A 25,273-nucleotide genomic window follows, 5' to 3' on the forward strand; every position below is an offset into this window, starting at 1 on the left:
TTGGTGTGGGGAATAAATGATAGTTGTGAGTCAAGGATTACACCTAGGCAGCGAGCTTGCGGGGTGGGATTTATGGTCCTGTTATCAACAGAAATAGAAATGTCAGGCAGGAAGCTTCTGTTTTTGGGTGGGAATATTATTAATTCAGTTTTTGAAAGATTGAGTTTGAGTTGGCGAGAGGACATCCAAGATGAAATGGCAGAAAGACAGTCAGTAACGCGAGACAACACAGATGGTGAAAGATCAGGAGAGGATAGATAGATTTGTGTATCATCCGCATAGAGGCGATACTGAAATCCAAAGGAGCTTATTAGTTTTCCAAGAGAAGTGGTGTAGATAGAGAATAGCAGAGGACCTAGGACTGAGCCTTGTGGGACTCCAACTGATAAAGGAAGCGGAGCAGAGGTGGATCCAGAGAAATTAACACTGAAAGAGCGATTAGATAGGTAGGATGAGAACCAGGATAGGACAGTGCTTCAAGACCTAGGGATAGTAGCGTTTGTATGAGGAGAGTGTGGTCAACAGTGTCAAATGCAGCAGAGAGTTCCAGGAGAATTAAAGAGAGTAATGGTTTTTACTTATTGCTGTGAACAAATCATTGACGACCTTGGTCAGCGCAGTCTCTGTGGAGTGTTGAGAGCGAAAGTCTGTCTGAAGAGGATCCAATAGGTTGTTTGCTGTAAGAAGGGTGTGAGGCGAGTGTAGGCAATTCTCTCGAGAAGCTTGGAGGGGCATGGGAGCTGGGAGATAAGGCGGTAATTTGGGAGAGAGTTTGGGTCCGAATTTTGTTTTTTAAAATGGGAGTAATCACTGCATGCTTGAATAGTGATAAAAAAAATACCAGTAGAAAGTGAGATATTACAGATTTTAGTTAAAGGGGGAATGAGCACAGGAGACAGGGGCCTACTAATTTGTGAGGGAATGGGATCAAGAGGACAGGAGGTAGAGTAGGAAGATTAGAAGAGAGTGGAAACGTCCTATTCATTTGTGGGATCAAATAAAGAGAGTGTTAGAGGGTGCTACAAAGGAATTGAGCTGATTGCTTGTCGAGGGAGATGATACCATTTCAAGTCTGGCCTTATCTATTTTGTCCTTGAAATAGGAAGCAAGATCCTGGGCACGGATGGTAGTTGGAGGATTAGAACATTAAATATAATATTCTAGGGATCTTTATACAGAAAGCAGTCTGATGATACAATACAGAGAGCATCTTAATAGATATCACTAGACTGCTTTCTGTATTGCAGAGGTTACTAGAATAGTCTCTGCATTAAATATTAGTCCATGGGTCTGTGTTGTATTTCATTATAGGTCTTTGACACAACCCATTGCTATATAAAACCGCATCCATAGACAAAGTTTTTGTGCACATTTTTCCTTTGTGGCACACTGGTAGAAGAGCCTGGTCCCCTGCTTGTGTTTGGCTCCCCAGGCCAAGTTGCCACTCCTCTTATACATATGTGTGTGACATAAATATATATCCTATAAAACAGAATGTATATTTGGCGAGTAACACTTGTGTAATGTATAACTGTCATAGATTTTTTTCATACAGGCAGCTTGTGTTGTTGCAAATTAAAACTTGTGTTTCATAGTGAATTAAACACCCCTTTTACTATTATATAAATGATATATTAAATTGGCATCACAATTTCTCATTCAGTTTTCCCTGACCTGCTCCTTCTCAGTGGAGTTCCAGGAACAATACACTGAAACTGTTTTTTTTATTGGGGGGTTGCTGCTTTGAATATAAAATATATATTCTATAAATGTACCTTTCCATGGTACATGTGCTTCCATAGCTAGATAGTCTGGTCATATGGTGGCCCTTATCTGGATTTCCATTATCTTTACATCCTACTGTGGTACAACCCACACTCATGCACCTTTATTAACTGTGTCCACACCTCCCACATGCTGCAGGTTGGTAAGGAACCTTTCCTGGGATCCTGACCATTCCCGGATAAGAGCTGCCACACAACACTATGTCCACTATGAAGATTAGAGAACTGTCAATGTCAGTGAAGGGAGCTAGATAGGCATAGTCTGACTCTATGCTGCCTAAAACACCCTGGATTGGGTATCCTTGCCCCCTCTGATTGTCAAAGACAACCCCAAAGAGTAAAAACAAGTAGGGTAATCTGGGCCCCTCAGTGCCCACTGGGCCCTTGGCAGGACCTTAGGTTGACTATTAGATGATCTGGTTATGGGATGGGTAAGTAAAATCATTTAGGTCCTGCTTGCCATCCAGTTAGGAGTGACAGAGCTGTGTGGCTTAGGGTGAGATCAGCTATCACAATGGACCTGGAGCCGTGTCAGATGCCAGCCCTATAATAGGTTACCTTGGACTCGGTCACTGGGCTACTTGGATTTATTGTCCCTTTGAAATGTTCCTAATAAGCTCCTATACTGAGTCTTGACCTCTGGGCTAAAATTTGACTGCCAACCCTTGAGTGGTGCATTGGGAACTCCAGTCTCATCCTACAGATTCCTCAAAGGAGATAGGACTGGAAACCTGCAATAAGCTGCTCTGTGGGGGGTAGATTATTACTGAGGGTTTATCAAATAAAATTTTAGAATAGAATAAAGGGCCATTTTATATCAATTAGATACTCTACCAAATTCCTTATATTGTGTTCCATTATATCGTCATATTTATGCATATGCAATTTTTAACTCCTCAAAGTAAATCTGTAAATAGAATACACATTTAAAAAATGTTTTCCATATGTATGTATTAAACAACAAAGAATAGCCTGCAGTGTAGGCCATCCTCCCGAATTTTACACCACTTTTTGTTTGCATAGAGATGCACAATAAATCCCTACCCTGATCTGCCCAAACCCCACCCAGATCCTCCCTCAAAACGCTGTTTGTGGCATCCTTTTCTTTGCCCCTCCCATTTGATTATGCAAATTGCATAATCAAGCCCTGCCCATGGTCAACTTTTCTTACCTTCTCCCACAAGAAAGGTATGAAAAATAGCTAGGTATCACTGCACTTCATTATAAAAATAACTATAGCTATGCACCACCCATAAATGTCACCGGGTATAACAGAGGAAATTGGCAGTAATGAAATAGGAGGTAATGGTTATAATTAGTGACAATACATCTCTTATATAAAAATACTACAGATTACACCAGCCCCTATATATGACAGGACCATCCCAGAATATGCATTTTGTATTGAGCTTTCACGTGTACCCATTGTGTGAGCACAATGAAGGCAGCCATTTTATGGGCTCAACCCATATTGAGCCTATCAATTCAATTGGAACTAAAGACATCACTGAGGCACCAAAGAGTTCCTAGAGAATTAATAGATGGATCATCTGCCCACAATATGGTTGCCATTACTCTGTATGGGTGTAAGGTATACTTAAATAGAAGTATTTTCATAGTTATATACATATTTTTCAAGATAAAGAATCAAAGCTAACAATATAGTAACCATGTCACAACTACAGAAAAAATGCCATTGTTACTGAAATATTTTCACGTCCCAACCCCACCATAAATGAATGGGGGTATAATTAAATCTGAGTCATAAATGGAACTGAATGGCTATGTGATGACAAGTTTATCCATCAATAAGTACTACAACTTGTGCTATAGTTCATTGTGACAAGCAGTGGAGAATTATACATTTCTCACATTTCCAGACTACAAAACATATTCTACAACAACCTATGGTTAATGTTGTTCTATATATTATTATTATGGAGGAGGACAAATGGACATATTCTTTAGTAAAAAAGCAAAATAGAAAATTATATGGTAACACTTTTTCTGGGTCTTTGTTAGTAATAGAAAGGGAGAGTGTGCGGGAGAAAAACTCCGCTTCAGCCTACAATTACCAGTTCTACTGTGATAACATGGGATGACTAGGTAGAATTGGGATGTATTCACACTTAGAAGGATATACTGGTCTATTTATCAGAAAGCCCTATTTCACCAGTGATGGGACTTGTTGTATCACCCTATGCGGTCTATTTATTAAAACTGTGCCATAATGATCAATATGCATCGCTGCAAATTTGTACACAGAAGCCGCCATCTAGCTCCGCAAAATGTGCGTGCTTTGTCCGAAAACTAGACGTGTATTTTTTAGATTGAGGTTCGTGGCAACACCTAATAGAATTTTCAGCTGGGCCTCTGCTGTTTTGCGCTTTGTATAGGCAACAGGTGCATTTTAAGCTGTTATAAGCACGCGCATAGGTGCCCGAGCATAAAAAGGAACAGTCTGCTGGATTTATTAAAGCTGTTTTCATTTCAGATAATATTAATTAGAGCAGCCTGGCTGCCAGATCTGTTTGAACTAGTATAAATGATTAGGTGGATACCTAGCAGTTTCATGATCATTTCAAGGGTGTGGGCATATTAATTTGACATGTTGATATTGGATATGTCTGTAGGGCATTCGGTAGACGTATGATAAAACAAATTCACAACATAATGAATTATCACCTGCTTTTTGAAGAGATTGACAGGATTTAATTGGAAGAGTTATAGGTGAGCTTCTTTGCTTAATTCACTTTCACTGTTTGTACCATTTGACCCCCAATACAGGAAAGATATGTGGTTGTCAACTTTAAGATTTAAATGATCTTTTCTATTTTCTCATCCCATAATAATATTTCACAATGATTCATTCCTGGCACAACCTACAATGTGATGTAATAGAAATGATTGTTTTGAAGCAGGTGATCAGAGATTAAGGTTAATTCTACCCATTCAGTGGTGGATGTTTTCTACAACTTCAGATTTTATGACGAGAATAATTAAATTACTGATGCACACATAAATATTTAATTAAAATGTTATACTGATTAGAAATAATAAAGCAAAACAGCATGGATTCTATTTGTTTTAGTCTCACTTTTTATAGCAACGAGTGATAAACTTCACAGTAAATTGTATTTTGCTTGTTTACCAATACGACAGGGTTATCGAAAGTGGTGCCTTTTTGTGTGTATTATGCTTTTTACTTTTGTTTCAGTTTTATACTATGTACTTTATTGCAAATGAACTTCGTGTAACACATGGTAATTGTTAGATTTTGTTCTACTGCTATAAATTATATCTCTTATACACTTCTGAACAGCCCTCCTTACCGCTTCCGTTCACTTATTGGGCTATGGACAGCATTTGATTTCACTATGTAGAGCACTTGTTAATGTTGACATATTTATCTGAATTAATACTTTAGTTTGAAAGCACTCCTTGAATCATACTGAATTTATTAATATATGTCTCTAGAATGGAACCCTAGAATGGATCTCTGAGTTAATCTCAATCTCATAGTTTCAACTTACTTAAATGTGCTAACAAAACTGAGGAAGGGCAGGCCAACAGATGTAAGGTCCTACATAAGTACCTCCATAGAGCTAGGGACACAAACATATGTGACTGCTTCGGTGTCCGTGGGGGCGGCCAATTCTGGGTGCAGGCCATATTCATGGATCACACTTCACATTCTTTTGAAGTGGATGGGGCCTTGATGTGGGTAAGGACAGGGCCAAAAAGCAGGCAAGTATGTATTTAGAATTTGAATGGGTGGAGAGAGCACATTAACATAGGCATTTTCCATTTAGCAAGGTGGAGTGGGGGGAGAGTTTGTCTATTTATTTTCTTTTATTTATTTATTTTCTGCACTCAAGTTTTTGATGTTGTGTTTGTTTGTTTTTTTGTTTTTTGTTTTTTTTTGTGTGTTTTTTTAAATGGTCTTGGAGGTGGCAAAGAATGGGTTTCAGCCTGTACCTTCTGTGTACATTATACAGAAAAGCACATTATTAGGTTAATTTCTACCAATGTTAATAAAATGCTCAAATGTACGATTATATGAAAGTAGGACCCAGTTTTTTCCTCGCTCTTCCTGATTTCATTTAGGAAATTATGAATGATTAAATGGCTTAGTTGGACCTGGACCTTGAAGTTATATATTAAAATGCACATGAGGAAAACCGTAAGAATGTATCTGTGTTCCCGAAAAAGGTCATGCATAGTTTTTATTTGGGGAATATTCCCAAAAATGGTGGCACCTCATTATGGCCAAGGGTTTACAGACATGTTTGCATAAAATGAAGAGCATAGTAGCCAGTTCATAAATCACCCTTCATTATCTTTTATTTATTTATTTATTTATTTTATAATTTAATGTTGTTTTAGATGTAGTTTAGTGGTTTCAGATATTTAGTCTAATAATGTCCTTTGTTATTAATTTACTACAACAAGCAGGAACTTGTGACCCTGACAATGTTTTAATCATCTCAATTGCAATGATCTTTTTCTAAATTTAATATCAAACCTATTTAAGATGTGGACTGTAAACCAAATTACAAGTGTGTTAATGGATGATGTTGCATGAGATTTAGCATAAATCAATAAAACAGTTGTTTCTTCCTCTGCCTTTTACGTTGCAGGTAATAATAAACAGCACAATCACACCCAATATGACCTTTACAAAAACATCCCAGAAGTTTGGCCAGTGGGCTGACAGCAGAGCAAATACAGTTTTTGGCCTGGGATTTGGTTCTGAGCAGCATCTGTCTAGGGTAAGTACACCTGTGCTCAATTTGTAATAAGTGCTAGTGCCATGGTCTTCAATATTGTGATGTTCCAATTTTTTATTATCTTGACATATTTGCCCAACACATAAAAGAATGACAATATTCAAAATAACTCTAACAAAAACAATAACTAAATTTGCATGTGTCTGAACAAAAGCAATAGCAAATCCATCACCAGCAAGAATAAGGTACATTTGAGAACAGTAAAAAAACAAAAAAGCAATTGTGAAAATTAAAATGTTTCAGAATGCAGTTTCACATTGAGTGTTCTAACGTTGCTGGTTTTTTTTTTGTTTTTTTTTTTTAATTTTAGGATTTTTTAAATTAGATTTTTATTTTTTATTATAAAGATTAACATTTAGCACCTTTTTTTTTTATTAAGGAAGACAAATGGGTTCAAATAACTGCAGCAGATGTACAGTATGCTCTGGCTCCTGACATAGACCTGATGGTGAAAGCATTGTGCTACTGGCTTGTACTCTACAATCAGACTAAAATGAGGTGACACCTTACCTCTGACTGGATGACCCATGGGTCTTTTTAATACAGGAATATACAAATGGAATAGTAATGTGTGCAGTGCATTGAAAGAAAAGGGAGCCAACTCTCTGTTTTGTCAATAGAGAAGATGTATATCATTGGAGCCCAAAGAGCATTCATTTCTTTTTAGGGCTACAGATAAAGTGGTGAGGCTGGTCAATTTTAAGTCTCCTCTGTCCTCTCCAACTATCATTCCTTATCCTCTCATTCCTTGCCTTTCCTCAATATTTATTACATCCTTAACTTCTCTCTTTATCTTATCTCTTTCCACTGGCACTTTCCCATCTTCCTGTAAACATGCTATCCTCACACACATGAATTAATAAACCTTTCCTGGACCCTGATCCCACCCCAGCCATTCCTCAGTCTCGTGGCTTGCTGGTTAGGGGTATTTTTGACACTACCCTCATTCACTCCTTAGGTTTACACTCTAGCAACTGATTTCCATCTTCAGCTTATCAAGCATGATGCAACCAAATGCTAGTGTATGCTCTAATCATATCCTGACTAGACTATTGCAACATGCTCTACTGTAGCCTGTACTCAAATCCACTCAAATACTCTGAATTCTGCAACTCAACTCATAAACCTTTCCTCTCCTTAAGTGCTAGTGCTACTTCTCCCATTCAGCCTCTAAAATTGCTCTCTCTAATGCATAGGATACAGTCCCAGTATCAGTCTTACCCTACAAATCCCTCAGCTGGATTTCACCACCCTAATCTTCAGATTCTCTCACGCAGAGTCTACAATCTGCGTGCAAACTTCTTCTGACCTCTCTTTCTCATGAACGTCTCCAGGATTTCTCTTGTGCTGCACCTGTTCTCTTCCAACAGACATTCACAAGGTCTCCAAACTTTTAAATGCTCACTTAATTCTCATCTCTTCAGTCAAGCCCATAATAACTTCAGTCATCTGATCAGTCTGCAGTGGCGTAGCAATAGGGGTAGCATTTATCTCATTTCCACTTATCAGAGGCGTTCTAAATCAGGAATGGGTCTGAGTGGCATGTGGAGACATGTGAGGGGATCTGAGTGGCATATGGGGGAAGATTGGAGTACTTGTGGGGGAATTTTGTGGTAAGCATTTTGGGGTGTTGAGGTTTTTTTGAGGCAGTTTTTACATTCTTAAAATTATGGTTAACGTCAGGTGAGGTAACCCATCACTGGCTTACTCTAATGTAAATAGGTTCATTTTAAATAGAAAATTCCGTCCCTATTTGGTGACCCTAAGTTTGTTGGTGGTGAACAGATAGTGGTCAATGTTATACAGTCTGGGAATTCGTCGGGCAACAAGCTGCTAGTGAGAATTCATGCAAAGTTGCTGTAATGCTGTTGAACACACACTGACTGATTCCTTGTAGGGCTGGCTATAAGGTACAGATTTGTTTCAGTCTTTCTGACAATGACTACATTTGGAAAGTGCTGTGGCTGCAGTAGTAACTCTAAACTGGCAGAAACAGAGCTCAAATGTAGTTAATTGTAGATAGCGTGCTGGTAACTGGCCATGGGGGCAACATAATGAAAAACAAAACTGATATTATATATAATATGATAGGACCATTTTTAAAACTACACTCTATAGATTGAACTAACTGTGTTTCTCCTTTTTAGACAGTGATCTATAAATAAGATGGAAAGCATATGTTTATTTTTTTTACAGAGAAATATATTATAAAGCAGTGGGGAATATATTAACGTTTATGCATAAATTATATATATCTAACTTTCTTTTGGTTTGCACATTCCCCACTTCTATGTTTATTATACTATAATACTTTCTGCTGGAATGTGTACATTGTGTTAATGCACACCCATATATACTCATGCACACAATTCTATATCACACACACATACACAATGTATAATCACACACATACATACGCACACAATAATATAATCACACATACTCTCTCACATACACACACAATTATATAATCACACATACAATGATATAATCACACACATGCATACACACACACAATATTATAATCACACATATAATGATATAATTACACACACAATGATATACTCACACACACACAATTATATAATCACACATACAATGATATAATCACACATACTCACACACACACACAATTATATAATCACACATACAATGATATAATCACACATACATACACACACAATGATATAATCACACACACAATGATATAATCACACATACTCACACACACACAATATTATAATCACACATACAATGATATAATCACACATACACATACATACACACACACAATGATATAATCACACATACAATGATATAATCACACATACTCACACACACACAATATTATAATCACACATAGAATGATATAATCACACATACACATACATACACACACACACAATGATATAAGCACACACACAATGATATAATCACACATACTCACACACACACACAATATTATAATCACACATACAATGATATAATTACACACATGCTTGCACAATGTCAATTTTAACTACTCCAATCAAATGAAGAAATATTTACGGTTTTTGTTTCTAGATCCACATGTTGAGGGCCTGTAATTATGTTGATGCTTTCCTGTAGGTTTTTGGAGTATTGGCACGATAATTATTATAACAATAATTAGTTTCTCTGGAAATAAACTGGGAAGGGAGAATAACTTGGGAAATACCAGTTATTTAAAAAAAAAAAAAAAAAAAGAGAAACCCTACACCTAAAATAGTATGGTTGGATTATGACGAAGGCATCTTGAAAATAAGACTGCAAGTAATTCCCATAGCAACCTCCTACTTCACAGAACATCTCACATACATGTCCTCCTACATTCACTAGAAACAGCTTGTCTGATCAGATCCCTTCTATAGGTCTATGTCTTGTCTTTCTTGTAATCCCAATGTCTGTTTATTGTCCATTAAAAAACAATAAATGAAAAACAATATACTAAATAAAAAACAATATACTAACCTGGAAAAATGTACATATTAGGTTGCAACCACTTAAGTTTAAATATAAAAAAAAGTTGTAGCTGATTTATAGAGGAGCAAAACACTATTTTTTTCCTTTATATCTGACTAATGTAAATATAAAAATTAATTTACAAATCTATAAACTACACCATATAACTAACTTGTCTGTACTGTCATTCAGCTAATCTCTGCAAATCACACTCTTTCTTTAAGGCAACACACCACAGAAACCTTTCATCTGAGAGCGTTTATTCCCTTGTCATTTTACAAATAATGGACTGTGTTTATGCTTTACAGAGCAGTAACCGATCCCTGTAGCTCCCATTTACATTGCACATCATATAGTATGTGTGGTCTGCTCACAGCCGCCATGGTCCTGGAGCAATAAAACAAAACCCAACATTTCGGTTATTTCAATTCTGTATTTAATAGATTTACCATGCAAATGTTTAATGTTTATGTCAGAAACTGCTATTAAGTCTGTATTGCCAAATGCATAGAAACAAATTTTGCTGATGCTGGATTTGAATGATTGCATGTTTCGTATGTCTCACAGGTGCATAAATAATCACTGACTCAACAAAACTAAAAACATAGTTCATATAATTAGAACACCTATGCTCAAGGGTGGGGATCCACAAACATGCACTGTTGATGAGGCTTGAGAACCAGTATGAAAACCAAAGATTTTTTTGTTATGTTTATTTTTTTTCACCCATTTTCCTATCCTCCTGTATGTCAAAAAAATTCAACCCATAATAAAATGTATAACAAGATCAGATGAAACAAGGCTCCTGTATGTAAGCATTATTTCATATAACCAGTTTACTAGTTATGGTGATTACATAACTATGATGAAGAAAAAAGAGTAGAGATTACTGTTGAGTGTTAATGCAATTGGCCCAATAGTTATATTTATGTCAATTCGTTCAGTAAAGACCTTTTTTTTGCTCTGGATCATTAAAGCAGTGAGGCTGTATGTGGGAACTTGTTGACAAGACTTCACTGTTCTCACAACATACAAGTGTAAATGACAGTACTCTGTACATTCAGGGCCATCTTTTCCCTTTTCCATTAGGCACGATGGGCAGGTGCCTGGGGACCCCACGGGCAAGGGGGCCCCATAGACAGGGCTCTTAATTAGAATAAATAATCCTGCAAAAGAAAAAACCTGCAAAAAAAACCTTCAAGGGTCAAGAACATCTATCTCTATCTCTATATATCTATATCTGTAGCTCTCTCTCTCTCTCTCTCTCTCTCTCTCTCTCTATATATATATATATATATATATATATATATATATATATATATATATATATATATATATATATATATATATATATATATATATTAGGGGCCCCGGTGCACTGCTTTGCCTGGGGGCCCATAATGTTGTTAAGGTGGCCCTGTGTACATTACAAACACTTCCTCGCATTACACAAAAGATAAGATACAGGAGCTGTAGTCATAGGGACTGTAAATCCTTTAAATAGTTGTTTCTGTAGGAGGGTGTTTAGAAATAACGGCCATGGTAGTAGATATGCAATCGTTAGAACAGGTAAACATACCCATGTTATAACTAATGAGCATCTGACAATGCACTGCAATTATTGACTTGGGATTTCCATTATAAATCCTTGTAAAAGTAGTGTTTTGGCACTTGGTGATCCAGAATAACAAAATGTACATATTACTTTAAATATATACGCATGAAACCTTTCACATGTAGTACATGTGTATTTGTAAACCTGGAATTTGGGCTTAATCTTTGTATTTGTTGCACATGCAGAAGGGCTGTAATGGTACACTGATTCACCAAAAGCTTACTAATTATAAAAATGAACCATTTAACGCCATATCTACACTGACCAGAGGTATGATGACATTAAAAAGAATAAACTAAAAACCAAAGGTACCAATGCCAAATTGTGCTCAGCCCACCCACACAGACACATACACACACAGACACACTTTTTTAATTTACCAGAATGCCAAAAATCACACTTCTGTTAACTTTTATCGATTGTAAAGGTAAACTGACATACTGTTGCATGTGTTTAGAGAAAGGAACCTGCATGGACTTTCTGGTACAAATTAACCACCTCAAGACTAGGTTATTTTGCTCAGAGACCAGTGTTCAAGGTTTCACTATGTTGTGGAGTCTGTTCTTGGCGTTGTGCTGCAGGACATCACCGCGAAGCCCAGCTACACACATCACCGTAATGAATCTCCGCTCCATTCTCTGCGCACCTCTGTTGCTTGTGCGTTAATGAGCGGTGGTACATCGCCACGGAGTGCCTTCACGGATCATTCAGGAGACTCTTTCAGGCACATTGCACGGAATTGAATCCCACCCTATAAGTTGGTTTCAAAAGGAATTACTTTGTCTTTTTTTTTTTGTCTGCAAAGACCATTTTTAGTATTTTTTAGAACATATAGGGGCATATTCAATTGTCAGCGTTACTTGCAAAAGTAACGCAACTTGCGCACTATTACCGTTATTAGGGTAATAATAAAGATAAAAGTAAAAATTAAAATAAACTAAATAAATATTTTTTACTATTGTTGTGCTGCGATTGCCATTTATGTAGCATTCACTGTGGCAGTAAGGGAGTCAATAACTGTGTTTTTTATATCTTTGCAATCATATTCCATGTAACACTGAGCTTTTTTTCCATGAAGGCATAACGCCTATGTTGTCCCATGCACAACAGTTGGTTGTGATATTTGTGTTTTGACCAGGTTTTCTGATGAGTGCAGAAGAGGACCTTGTTCATGAGTCACCAGTGACCTATTGCTTCTAATATGCAGCGAGTTTTAGTCCTATAGTCACATCCTGGTGACATCACACAAATAATACTAGGTCATTGTGTCAATAATTAGTGCCTGTGAACCAAATGAAATATTTAAATGTCACTGGAAGTGAAGGACTCTAATGACAGCCTTGTTTTAGCCCCATAAATAAAGAGTGAAGGAAGGAATCAGACCGCATTACAAGGAAGGATATATATATATATATATATATATATATATATATATATATATATATATATATATATATATATATATATATATACACATACATACAAGTTAACCCGTGCATGATACTCATGCATTCTAGTCAAATCAAGCTACTTAAGGTCTTAAAAAGGCTCTTGTCATGCATTTGGGCCTAGCCCAGGCCTCCTCAGGGGAAGAGCGTTACTTCCCGACGCAAGCGCCCTTTTTTAACGTGGTTTTGTCCACATGTCACCACCTCATCATTTTTCTCCATCACCTCATCCTTCATCTTTATCGCCACATCTATCCAGATCTCTCTCAGCGGTCCCGAGTATCACACTCCTCTCGCTCTGTCACCCCCGGCAACCACCAACCACTCCCAACTGTCACCCCCGGCAACCAACCACTCCCAACTGTCACCCCCGGCAACCACCAACCACTCCCAACTGTCACCCCCGGCAACCACTCCCCACTGTCACCCCCGGCAACCACCAACCACTCCCAACTGTCAATTCTCCTTCAAGAAATATATATATATTTTTTTAAAATCTTTACAAACACTTTTAACAATTAACAAGTTAAATTAACAAATTAAAAACATCTTAGTATACCAAATTTCAGCCTTTTCTGAGTTTTTTTTCCCACACACACTAAGAATTTAGTAGGTCAGTGTATAACTCCGCCCAGCAGGTGGCGCTGCAGCTTGGTTTTTTTTTTCACACACACACAGACACACGCCACTAGGCTTTTATATTATAGATATATATATATCTATCTCCCTCCCTTATGGCTCTGTTAGAGTCTGGGGTGAATATAAATGGCAGAAGTTATCTGAGTGGCACAGTCGACTATACTCATAACCATATAGGTGCAACCCTCCCTTGGGTGCCCCCCTTCACTTCAGGTGCTGCCCTGCCATTCTGATGCTTCTTATGTGGAGTGTAAGAACGGCATCTTTTCTTGTAAAGAAGGGGGAAGTGGCTCGGGCTGTTACATTATAGCCCAGTGCCACACTCCCAGCCCTCCATGTCAGCGGCTGGTGACATTTTAGTGTTTTAGGCACCCCCTAAACCTTGCCATGCTAGGTGACTGCCCTGTAAGACTCAAAATAGCAAGCACAATTTAAAAGAAAAGAGCAACTGGGGTAGGAATGCCTAATTTAGCCATGTAAATCTAGACACATGGGTCATATTCAGTTAGCAGCAAAGTGCCATAATGGCATCACGCAGTGTTACTGTGTGATTCTTTGGTAAGGTTCTTTGCTTTTATTTTGTGTACGCAAAAATAGAGCATAAATGTAATTATCATAATGCACACCTAACCATAGCCGTGAGGTTCCAAAGCAACCTAATTGAATATCCCCCTACGAAATGCATATGTTGCATCATGTTTGCAATTAGTTTACATGTATGCTTGCATAGTAAATGTCTATGCATGCATGTCGGCTGTAGTGAAGCCATGCTTCATATGTATTTTATATTTGTCTATCATGACTTATCTAGTAGCTGGACAGCAGAATGTTTTCATATGAGGGACACTTGCCAGTAATGCTGGATTACCTTGTTTAAATGGTCCAGTGAAGACCATTCTTATAGGATCAGTCTCTGGTAGAAGAACTGTATAGTATCTGATTTCTTAATAAACATTGGGGTAGATCATATATGCTATGCACACAGACCTTCTTATGGCTTTTTTTAATATAGGTTAAACAATATAAGTGTTGTACACATAATATGGAATTTTCAGACGCCTTTCCCAGCTAATGGAGCTTACAGTCAGTGCTCGGTCTCTCAGATGCAAGATGACAAAGATAATTGTAACATGTCTCAAGGTCATTGTTTTACTGTCACTGAGCTCATCCTTTCACTTACTGTATTTTTCTTTTTCACTGGCTCTTCTCTACACTTCTTTTAACATTCCTTACCGCTGCTATTAAACAGCCATTACTGGATGTATACTCTGCCAAAGGATACCTACAAATATCTATAATATAAATGCTTAGTGGCGTGTGTTAGTCTGTCTGTGTGTGTGTGGAAAAAATAAAACCAAGCTGCAGCGCCACCTGCTGGGCGGAGTTATACACTGACCTACTAAATTCTTAGTGTGTGTGGAAAAAAAATTCAGAAAGGGCTGAAATTTGGTATACTAAGATGTATTTAATTTGTTAATTGTTAAAAGTGTTTGTAAAGATTTTAAAAAAATATATATATATTTCTTGAAGGAGAATTGACAGTTGGGAGTGGTTGGTGGTTGCCGGGGGTGACAGAGTGAGAGGAGTGTGATACTCAGGACCGCTAAGAGAGATCCCTGTGTCTGGATAGACATCTGCATAGATGTGGCGATGAAAATGAAGGATGAGGTGATGGAGAAGAATGATGAGGTGGTGACATGTGGACAAAACCACGTTAAAAAAGGGTGCTTACATCGGGAAGTAACGCTCTTCCCCTGAGGAGGCCTGCGCTATGGCCCAAATGCATGACAAGAACCTTTTTAAGACCTTAAGTAGCTTGATTTGACTAGAATGCATGAGTATCATGCACGGGTTAACTTGTGTGTGTGTGTGTGTGTGTGTATGTGTGTATATATATATATATATATATCTCTATATCTCTATATCTCTGTCCACAAATCCTAAAGTGATTACATCATTTATTATAAAGACTGATTATACCACATGCTGTGCTTTGACTTTCTTGTTAACTGTGCCAGCTTCTTTGGTAACACAAGCAGTGTGCCAGAGTTAGAGGCAAAAGGTCTGACCATGGTACCAGTTGGCACTGAATTGCAACATTTACTGTGTAAAGTAAGTGTGCTCCTCCTCAAAAATGGAGCTCTTGTAGTAGGAGGGAACGCAGCTGCTACGGGGGCCTATAGCCCCATATGTATGTAGTTTTTTTGGGGGTTTTTTTGGTCCACACTCTGTCAGCTGGAGGGATGGCGCAAGATCAGAGGAGCTGCCTATTTCTTTTCCTAATTAGTACAAGGAGATGGAGGAAGAGCTGAAGCAGTGTACTTGTGTGTGAGATCACTGCTGTTCAGCCACGCATGTGCAACCATGCCCAAGCCAATAGCTGGTTTTGGAAGTGGGACGTGTCTGGTTTAGGCATGGTGTGTTTGGATCATGATCACCCCACTTGTGTTGTGGTGATGGCCACTTCCCGTCTTTCACCAATTTATGCACATGGGGACCCTTACAAAATTTCTCTCTGGGGCCGACATCTTTTAGTTGTTGCCAGTTACTATTTTTATGTTCATATAATGTCACAGAGAGAAAAACTAATTATCCCCGTAACAAAACCAAAACAAACATTAGTAGCTAGTTGTGGTGCTAAGGTAAAACTCAATGCTACAGGTACTGGCACGTGTTACCACAGGAGGATACACCAGAAAATTGGGCATGATCAATGAACCTTTCAGTGTGATTTAAATCGGCGCAGATAAGTAGCAATTAATCCTTTATGCATATTTGCATGGTTAAAATAAGCATATGTTCCTTAGTGTATGTGTTTCTCTTTTTTAACCTTTTAAGTTTTGTTATTTTCCTCATTTGTTTCACTTTCTTCTCTCTTTCACGCTTAATTTTTCTCACTATTTCTTTTCTCCCTCTCGCTGTCTCTCTCTACGTGTCTTTCACTGTGCACTTGTCTTTAGTTGCAGTGCTTAGTGTTGTGTATTCGGATGGCAGTGAAAAATTCTATAAGTGTCTGACCCACATTTGACACGTATTGTTCCTCATTATTGCAGCTGCTGGAAAGCAATATTCCTGTCTCCACAGAGCATAGGATGAATACATAAGTGTGTTTCTTGTGTTTGTTCCCAGGTGTGAATGTAGTAGGCACCATGAAGATATATTCTCAATTAAGCTTAGAGTACTGTTAGCGCTGCCGCAAGCTCTGGTCCACGCCTCACATTACATTTTCTTATGTTTTTATTTTTTCAGAGCAAGTATGTACTCCACTATATTTATACAGTGAAACAATATTCCTGTATTAAGTTAAACATATATCAGTTGCTGAATATGGAATCTGAGTATTAAGTGTTGATGAATTGCATCATAGTATCAGCATCTTCTGTAAGTAATTACAGCTTGATAATCACCGGACGTAATAAAGGGAGGCGAAGGGTTAACTTGACTGCTATTTCTTAATTTTGTTCTTGCCATGGCAACCGCTGCATCACAGGGAACTAATGGTGGTTTAAGATAACCAAACCTACTGCTCCGAATCTCTATAAATAACTTATTTGTTTGTCTTAAACATATCTACACTCCAGCCTGTACTTACATCACATAGAGCGGATGCGTCTGTACATTTTAAGTAGTGCTTCAATGTCCTGTCCGCCCATCTGATAACAAAAAGTGGAGGCACCAATGCTGTTGGCTGAACCAGCTTTGAAACCTTACAATTTGCTAGAAACCAGTGACATCACTGCCTGACTAATAATCGCGAGGCAGTGATTCCTATTGCATTGACTGCATCTTGTTAATATTACTCAAGTACGCAAAAATTGAAGCCTCCACTGTGCAGGTGACCGGTCCACTAATAACCTAAAAAATAAAATTCCGTTTTCTAACCTAGCATGTCCAGCAATGACTGAAATAGATTCTCCTGCTGAGGTGGGCCTTTATTTAATTAGACAGGTGGAGTTATCCTTTAAGGCAGGCCTGTCCAACCTGCGGCCCTCCAGGTGTTGTGAAACTACAAGTCCCAGCATGCCCTTCCAGCTATCAACTGGTTGTCTACCAGCAAAGCATGCTGGGGCTTGTAGTTTCACAACACCTGGAGGGCCGCAGGTTGGACAGGCCTGCTTTAAGGTGTTTTGCTTATACTATCCTTGCATTAGATTTTAGAGAGCCTTTTATGTGATCTTCACAAATGAAATTTGCCAGCTGCAAATCTCTATTCTTATTTTGAGTTGTACACGGGAACAACACAGACTTTAAAATGCTATGTTTGACAGAAAGAACTCTCAAATCCTAGGAGTTGCCCGTGGTTAAAATGTCATGTTTATCAAGTTTTTCCCTCCTGCTGATTATCCTTTTTCTGCATCACTGATTAGAATCAATCAATAAATGTCAGATTCAGCTGTTCCTGTTCATGAACTAGTAGCCAATCCACCCACAAAACATTTCTTCTTCTCTGCGGCACCTGTGCTATTGCCCTATTAATTTCCTGACAGAGCTCCAAGATGTAATTCTCATTGGCAAAAACAGACCCAATTACAGGATTTGCACAATATTTGGTTTTTAGATATTGTAGTCAACTCCCATTATCCTTATGCCTCCCCATCAAGAAGTGTTAACATGGAAATTAACTAGAAATTTTTTTTTTTTTTTACGAACAGTGTGCAAATATGCTGTAACCCGTGTGGTCATTCAGATATTAATTACTTGTACTAGATCAAATCAGAGCGATCACATTATAAACCAGATAAATAGTATTGTGTTTGTCAAACTGAACTTATGTCCTAACTAAAATATTATATTATATACATCCTCCACTAAACCAAATCTGTGGATTTAAATAAATGTATTTCTTGTATTACTTTAAAGAACTGATGAAAGATAGTAATTTCCATAACCTTATGTTTATTTTTTCCAATACGAAATAATTTTTTTTTTTTAACTAATTTAGATTGTCTATATTTAGTCCTAATTTTGAAGTTGATTCCTTTGAGGAGGAAAACCTATTCAAGCTCATTTAAGCCAGTCTCACTATTTTGTCCCCACAACTTAGAGACCACGAACAAAATATTTATTCTATTAAGAAGTATGGTATGAGCTTGAATTTTATGTATCAACACAAAATGAACTGAAATCTAATTTTACTTCCCATAATAGTATTGTTTTTAATCTCTTAAAAATAACCTTAATATTGTAATCTGTGCAGTATATGAGGGTGGCTCCATTGGCGCTGACAGTCTAAGATACCTAGCCAATTAACCTACCATGTGTTGACGAGGACAAGGCTGAAGATCACTCTGTCATGCAGATTGAGTTAGAATAACAGACTGGAAGCTTTAAAAGGAGGGTGGTTCTTGAAATCATTGTTCTTCCCCTGTTAACCATGGTTATCTGCAAGGAAACACGTGCAGTCATCATTGCTATGCACAAAAAGGGCCTCACAGACAAGGATATTGCTGCTAGTAAGATTGCACCTAAATCAACCATTTATCAGGTCATCAAGAACTTCAAGGAGTGAGGTTCAATAGTTGTGAAGAAGGCCTCAGGGCACCCAGGAAAGTTCAGCAACTGCCAAGACCATCTCCTAAAGTTGATTCAGCTGCGGGATCAGAGCACCACCAGTGCAGAGCTTGCTCAGGAATGGTAGCAGGCAGCCTGCAAAAGGTACAGGGATTGCACTGCTGAGGACTGGGGTAAAGTCATTTTCTCTGATGAATCTCCTTTCAGATTGTTTGGGGCATCTGGAAAACGCTTGTCCGGCGAAGGAAAGGTTAGCGGTACCATCAGTCCTGTGTCATGCCAACAGTAAAGCATCCTGAGACCATTCATGTGTGGGGTTGCTTCTCAGCCAAGGAAGCTCACTCACAATTTTGCCTAAGAACACAGCCATGAATAAAGAATGGTACCAAAACATCCTCCAAGAGCAACTTCTCCCAACCATCCAAGAACAGTTTGGTGACAGAAAATGTCTTTCCCAGCATGATGGAGCACCTTGCATAAGGCAGAAGTGATAACTAAGTGGCTTGAGGATCAAAACATTGAAATTTTGGGTACATGACCAGGAAACTCCCCAGAACTTAATCTCATTGAGAACTTGTGGTCAATCCTCAAAAGGCGGATGGACAAACAAAAACCAACAAATTCTGACAAACTCCAAGCATTGGTTAGGCAAGAATGGGCAGCCATCAGTCAGTATGTGGCCCAGAAGTTGATTGACAGCATGCCAGGGCGAGTTGCAAAGGTCTTCAAAAAGAAAGATCAACACTGCAAATATTGACTCTCTGCATAAACTTAATGTAATTGTCAATAAAAGCCTTTGACACTTATGATATGCCTGTAATTTTACTTCAGTATACTATAGCAACATCTGACACATAGGTCTAAAAACACTGAGGCAGCAAACTTTGTGAAAACCAATACTTGTCATTCTCAAAACTTCTGTACTCATGAGGGGTAGGTTAATTCACATTCAAATTAAACTAAATTAAGCTTCTAAATAGATTTCGGGTAGATATATAATTATTTTATTGTCATGGGTGAGAACTCTTGAGGTAATATAAGGAAGAGTATAAAATGACAGATTTGCAGAGAAAATATGTATACATTTAAGGTTCTTTGAAATGTTCAATGGCTAGCTGATAATTTGTAGAGATGCCCGGCTCGGTTCCTCGAGGACCGAACACACCCCAACTTAGCAGATCCGAGTGCCGAGCCGGCTCGGTACTTTTGCGCGCCCTCGGAATTGATAACGAGGCAAAACATCATTGTTACGTCATCTGATCTCGCGATTTTTGGATTCTAAAAGTACCGCCCTCCACGCTGATCCAGCTCCATTTCACAGAGGGACACAGAAGGGGTAGCACAGTTATTGGTAGTCTGTAGAGCATTTGGGCAGCATCATATGTAGAATAGAAAGAGGAGGGGTAGCAGTGTTCTTCAAAGTCTACAGTGACATTCAGGAGAGCTCCATTGCTGAAATAGAATTAATAGGCTTGGCAGTCTTGGTGTAAATCTGCAGTCACATTGTACTGTGTTATCAAAATGGATTCACAGCAGTGCTAGAGATGCTCACTGACCCCCGTGAAGTGATTTTGGATCTGGATTAGCTTCATGCTTTGGTTTTGGCAAAACCACCCTCGTGTGTTTTGGATCTGTATTTTTTAGAAAAATATTATTATTATTATCGTTTATTTGTAAGGCGCCACAAGGTTTCCGCAGCGCCGTACATGGTACAAACAGTAGACTATACAGGGTAAGACAGTACAGAACAATAAACACAAAGTACCAGTACTTCAGAAACTCCAGGCAGGCAGATACAGTAGAGACGGAGTGGAAGAACAGGTATGGAGACAGGAGGGAAGATGGGCCCTGCTCATACGAGCTTACATCCTAAGGGAGGGTAAACAGAATCAGGTACATAAGGGAGCCAGTGAAGCAACGGGGAGAGAGAAAGGGGGCAGGGGAGAACCAGAAAAGGTGAGAGGTTAAGTGTATGGTTGGTAGGCCTTAAGGAACAGGCGAGTTTTAAGAGCCCGCTTGAAGGAGCACAGATTGGGTGAGAGACGAATGGAGCGAGGGAGGTCGTTCCAGTGAAGGGGGGCAGCACGGGAGAAGTCTTGGATTCTAGAGTGGGAAAAGGTGATCGGAGTGGAGGAGAGGCGGCGATCATTGGCTGAGCGCAGGGAGTGGGCGGGAGTGTGAATGGAGAGGAGGTTAGAGATGTAAGGGGCAGTAGACTGAGAGAGAGCCTTGTAAGTGGTGGTGAGGAGTTTGAAAAGGATTCTGTAGGGGAAGTGGAGCCAGTGTAAGGAAAGACAGAGAGGGGAGGCAGAGGAGGAGCGGCGTGAGAGGAAGATGAGTCTCGCAGCCGCATTGAGTATAGAGCGGAGGGGGGCAAGGCGAGAGCAGGGGAGGCCAGTAAGGAGGAGGTTGCAGTAGTCGAGACGGGAGATGAGAGCATGGATGATAGTTTTGGTGGCATCTTGAGAGAGGAAGGGACTGATGCGGGCAATGTTACGGAGTTGGAAGCGACAGGCTTGGGCAAGGGATTGAATGTGGGGGGCAAAAGAGAGAGAGGAGTCTAGAGTGACACCTAGGCAGCGGAGTTGGGTGACAGAGGAGATAGTGGATAGAGAGGTCATGGTGGGAAGGGAGCCTGGGTGGGGGAAAGACAATGAGTTCAGTTTTGGAGATGTTAATTTTAAGAAAGCGAGAGGACATCCAGGATGAGATGGCTAAGAGGCAGTCAGTTACACGAGAGAGGAGGGAGGAGGAAAGATCAGGAGAAGAGATGTAGAGTTGAATATCATTAGCATATAGGTGATACTGAAGACCGAAAGAGGAGATGAGAGCCCCAAGGGAGGAAGTATAGAGCGAAAAGAGTAAAGGGCCAAGAACAGAGCCCTGGGGGACTCCAACAGAGAGAGGGCAGGGGGTGGAGGAAGAACCAGACGTGGATACGGAGAAGGAGCGATTTAGCAAGGTATGAGGTGAACCAGGCATGGACAGAGCCAGAGAGGCCGAGTGAGAGAAGAGTTTGCAGTAGGAGGGGGTGGTCCATGGTGTCGAAGGCCGCGGAGAGGTCTAGGAGGATGAGTATGGAGTAGTGACCCTTGGATTTGGCTGATAGGAGATCATCGGTAACTTTAGCCAGGGCTGTTTCAGTGGAGTGGAGGGGGCGGTAGCCGGATTGGAGAGGGTCAAGGAGGGAGTTGTCAGAGAGGTGTCTGGTGAGGCGGCTGCAGACAATCCGCTCAAGTAATTTGGAGGCATATGGGAGAAGAGAGATAGGGCGGTAGTTAGCAAGAGAGGTGGGGTCGAGATTGGGTTTCTTAAGGATAGGGGAGATAAGAGCGTGTTTGAATGAGGATGGGACAACACCAGAGGAGAGTGATAGGTTGAAGAGGTGTGCGAGGTAGGAGCAGGCAGTAGGAGAGAGAGAGCGAAGGAGGTGGGAGGGGATGGGATCAAGAGGACAGGTAGAGGGTGGAGAGGAAAGAATAAGGGAGCGAACTTCTTCACCTGATGTGGGGATGAAAGAGGACCACAGCTGGTTGATGGCGGGAGGTGAAGCGGTGGGAGTGGGGGGAGAGGGGTGGGAGGAGGAGATGTTGTGTCTAATGGCTTCAATTTTGGAGGAGAAAAAGGAGGCGAAGTCAGACGCCGAGAGGGAAGGCAAGACAGTGGGAGGGGGGGGGGAGAGGAGGGAGTTGAATGTGGCAAAGAGGCGGCGGGGGTTGGAAGACTGAGAAGAGATGAACGACTTGAAGAAGGATTGTTTAGCGAGGGACAGGGCAGAGCAGAAAGAGGAGAGGATGAATTTGAAGTGAAGGAAGTCAGCCAGGGAACGAGATTTCCTCCAGAGGCGTTCAGCTGTGCGAGAGCACTTTTGGAGGGAGCGGGTGAGTTTGGAGTGCCAGGGTTGGGGAGTAAGGCAACGACGGCGGATAGAAGAGGCCGGGGCGATGGTGTCCAGGGCAGTAGTGAGGGATTGGTTGTAGAGAGAGTATGCCTGATCAGGGCAGGCCAGAGAGGGAAGGGGTGATAGGAGAGTTTCAAGAGAGGCGGAGAAGGAGATGGGGTCAATGGCGTCAAGGTTGCGCCTGGTGAGGGTGGCTTTAGGCGAGGTGGGAGAAGGGGAGGAGGACAGAGAGAAGGAGAGGAGATGGTGGTTAGAGAGTGGGAAGGGAGAATTGGAGAAGTCAGAGAGATCACAGAGGTGAGAGAAGACAAGGTCGAGGGAGTGACCAAGACAGTGGGTAGGGGAGGAGGTCCACTGAGTGAGGCCAAGGGAGGAGGAAAGAGTGAGAAGTTTGATGGTGGCAGGGTCAGAACAGTTGTCAACAGTGATGTTAAAGTCGCCCAGTATAATGGAGGGCAGGTCAGAGGAAAGATAGTGGGGGAGCCAGGCGGCGAAGTTGTCGAGAAAAAGAGAGGTAGGGCCAGGGGGACGGTAGATGACAGAGACACGGAGGTGGATGGGGGAGAAGAGCCGAATGGAGTGGACTTTAAAGGAGGAGAAGGAGAGGGAAGGTAGAGTGGGTATGACCCGAAAAGTGCAGTTAGGGGATAGGAGAAGGCCCACTCCCCCACCTGGACGCTCGTCTGGTCTGGTGGAGTGGGTGAAAGAGAGGCCCCCATAGGAGAGAGCAGCAGGGGAGGCAGTATCAGAAGAAGTAAGCCAGGTTTCAGTTATGGCAAGAAGATTAAGAGAGTTAGAGATGAAGAGGCCGTGAATGGAGGACAGTTTGTTACGGACAGAGCTGGAGTCCCAGAGGGCACACGAAAAAGGGAGGGATGAAGAAGAGGAGATATGGATGAGATTGTCAGGGTTGATGGAGCGAGAGGGGGGTGAGAGATAGGATAGAGAGATATGGGCCCTTGGCGGGGGCTGGGGGAGAGGATGGGTATGGGAAAGGAGCGAGGCGGCATGATGAGAGACAGGGGAATAAGAGAACGGCCGGAGGAAGCGGGGAGGTGAGGGGGAGAAGTACAGAGAGGAGGGCAGCAGAAGGGAGTCCGAAGTGGAACAGATCAAATTAGAAGCGGAGACAAAGCAGTGAAACCAATGAAAGCAATGTGGACAATGTAAAAGGAGAAGAGCAGTGGCAGAGCAATAACAATGTGAAGTGGAGGAGAATGAAATCACGATCAAGCAGTGAAGCATATTAGCTAAAATATGCTAAAAACCACATAATTTTGCTAGTTTTGTGTTCCTACATTATTATTAACCTCAATAACACTAATGTCAAGTCATTTGCAGTCAATTTTTACCACCTCACAAGTCACAATATTATTTTCATACACTTTCGGACAAATACTGCAGCTTCCTGGCTGGATGCTAAGCGACAGAGCAATGACACAAACACACGGCAGTTCCTAGCACATCTTGAAAACATTGGCACACAGCAGTGGCAGAAAAGAAAAGTGGTGCAAGATAGAGTTGTCCTTGGATCATGAAATCAGTTATGGTTCATTTGATTACTCCACCCGTTCCTTGGATAACTGTGGTAATTCTACAGCTAATACATGCACAGAGTGAAGCGGGCTGTCACGTACAAGGAGACCCTCAAAGGTGGGAAAGGGATCCCGGATATTCCCACCATGCTGCAAGCCTTCTTTGTCTGTAACTGCATCCGCAGAACTCTTATTGAAAAGAACATTTGCTCTGCTGGGAAGTCCATGTCTCACTTTTTCCTCCTGCATCTTTGGAGGACCCTTGGTTGGGACAAGTGGGACAGCTCCTTCCCTTACAACTGGACTACACCAAACTGTTCTTGGATGGTTGGAAGAAGTTGCTCTTGGAGGATGTTTTGGTACCATTCTTTATTCATGGCTGTGTTCTGCAAGAGGGATTGTATATTTTCCCCATAATGCAAATGAGCCTGGAAATTGATCTGGAGGGAAACTGGGTTTCCCCAAAACTGGGTTCAGAACAGATGGCTGAGGTCTTATCTGAAAGAGTGTATCCCACAATCGACTAATAACAAGGTTACACTTACTCTAATTGAGACTTGTAATACATCT

At 40.4% G+C, this 25,273-nt stretch overlaps 1 protein-coding gene across 1 annotated transcript in view; it reads left to right on the top strand.

The window, feature by feature from the left end:
- HOMER2 (homer scaffold protein 2) overlaps positions 1-25,273 on the top strand; it is a 139,660-nt gene that overhangs the window by 72,358 nt on the left and 42,029 nt on the right. Inside the window, exon 3 of the mRNA XM_075205923.1 lies at positions 6,425-6,556. Within this exon, the coding sequence (XP_075062024.1) occupies positions 6,425-6,556 (132 nt within the window). The remainder of the gene's footprint in view (positions 1-6,424; positions 6,557-25,273) is intronic.

This window comes from Mixophyes fleayi, chromosome 4 (genome assembly GCF_038048845.1).
Source record: "Mixophyes fleayi isolate aMixFle1 chromosome 4, aMixFle1.hap1, whole genome shotgun sequence".
Lineage (NCBI taxonomy): Eukaryota > Metazoa > Chordata > Amphibia > Anura > Limnodynastidae > Mixophyes > Mixophyes fleayi.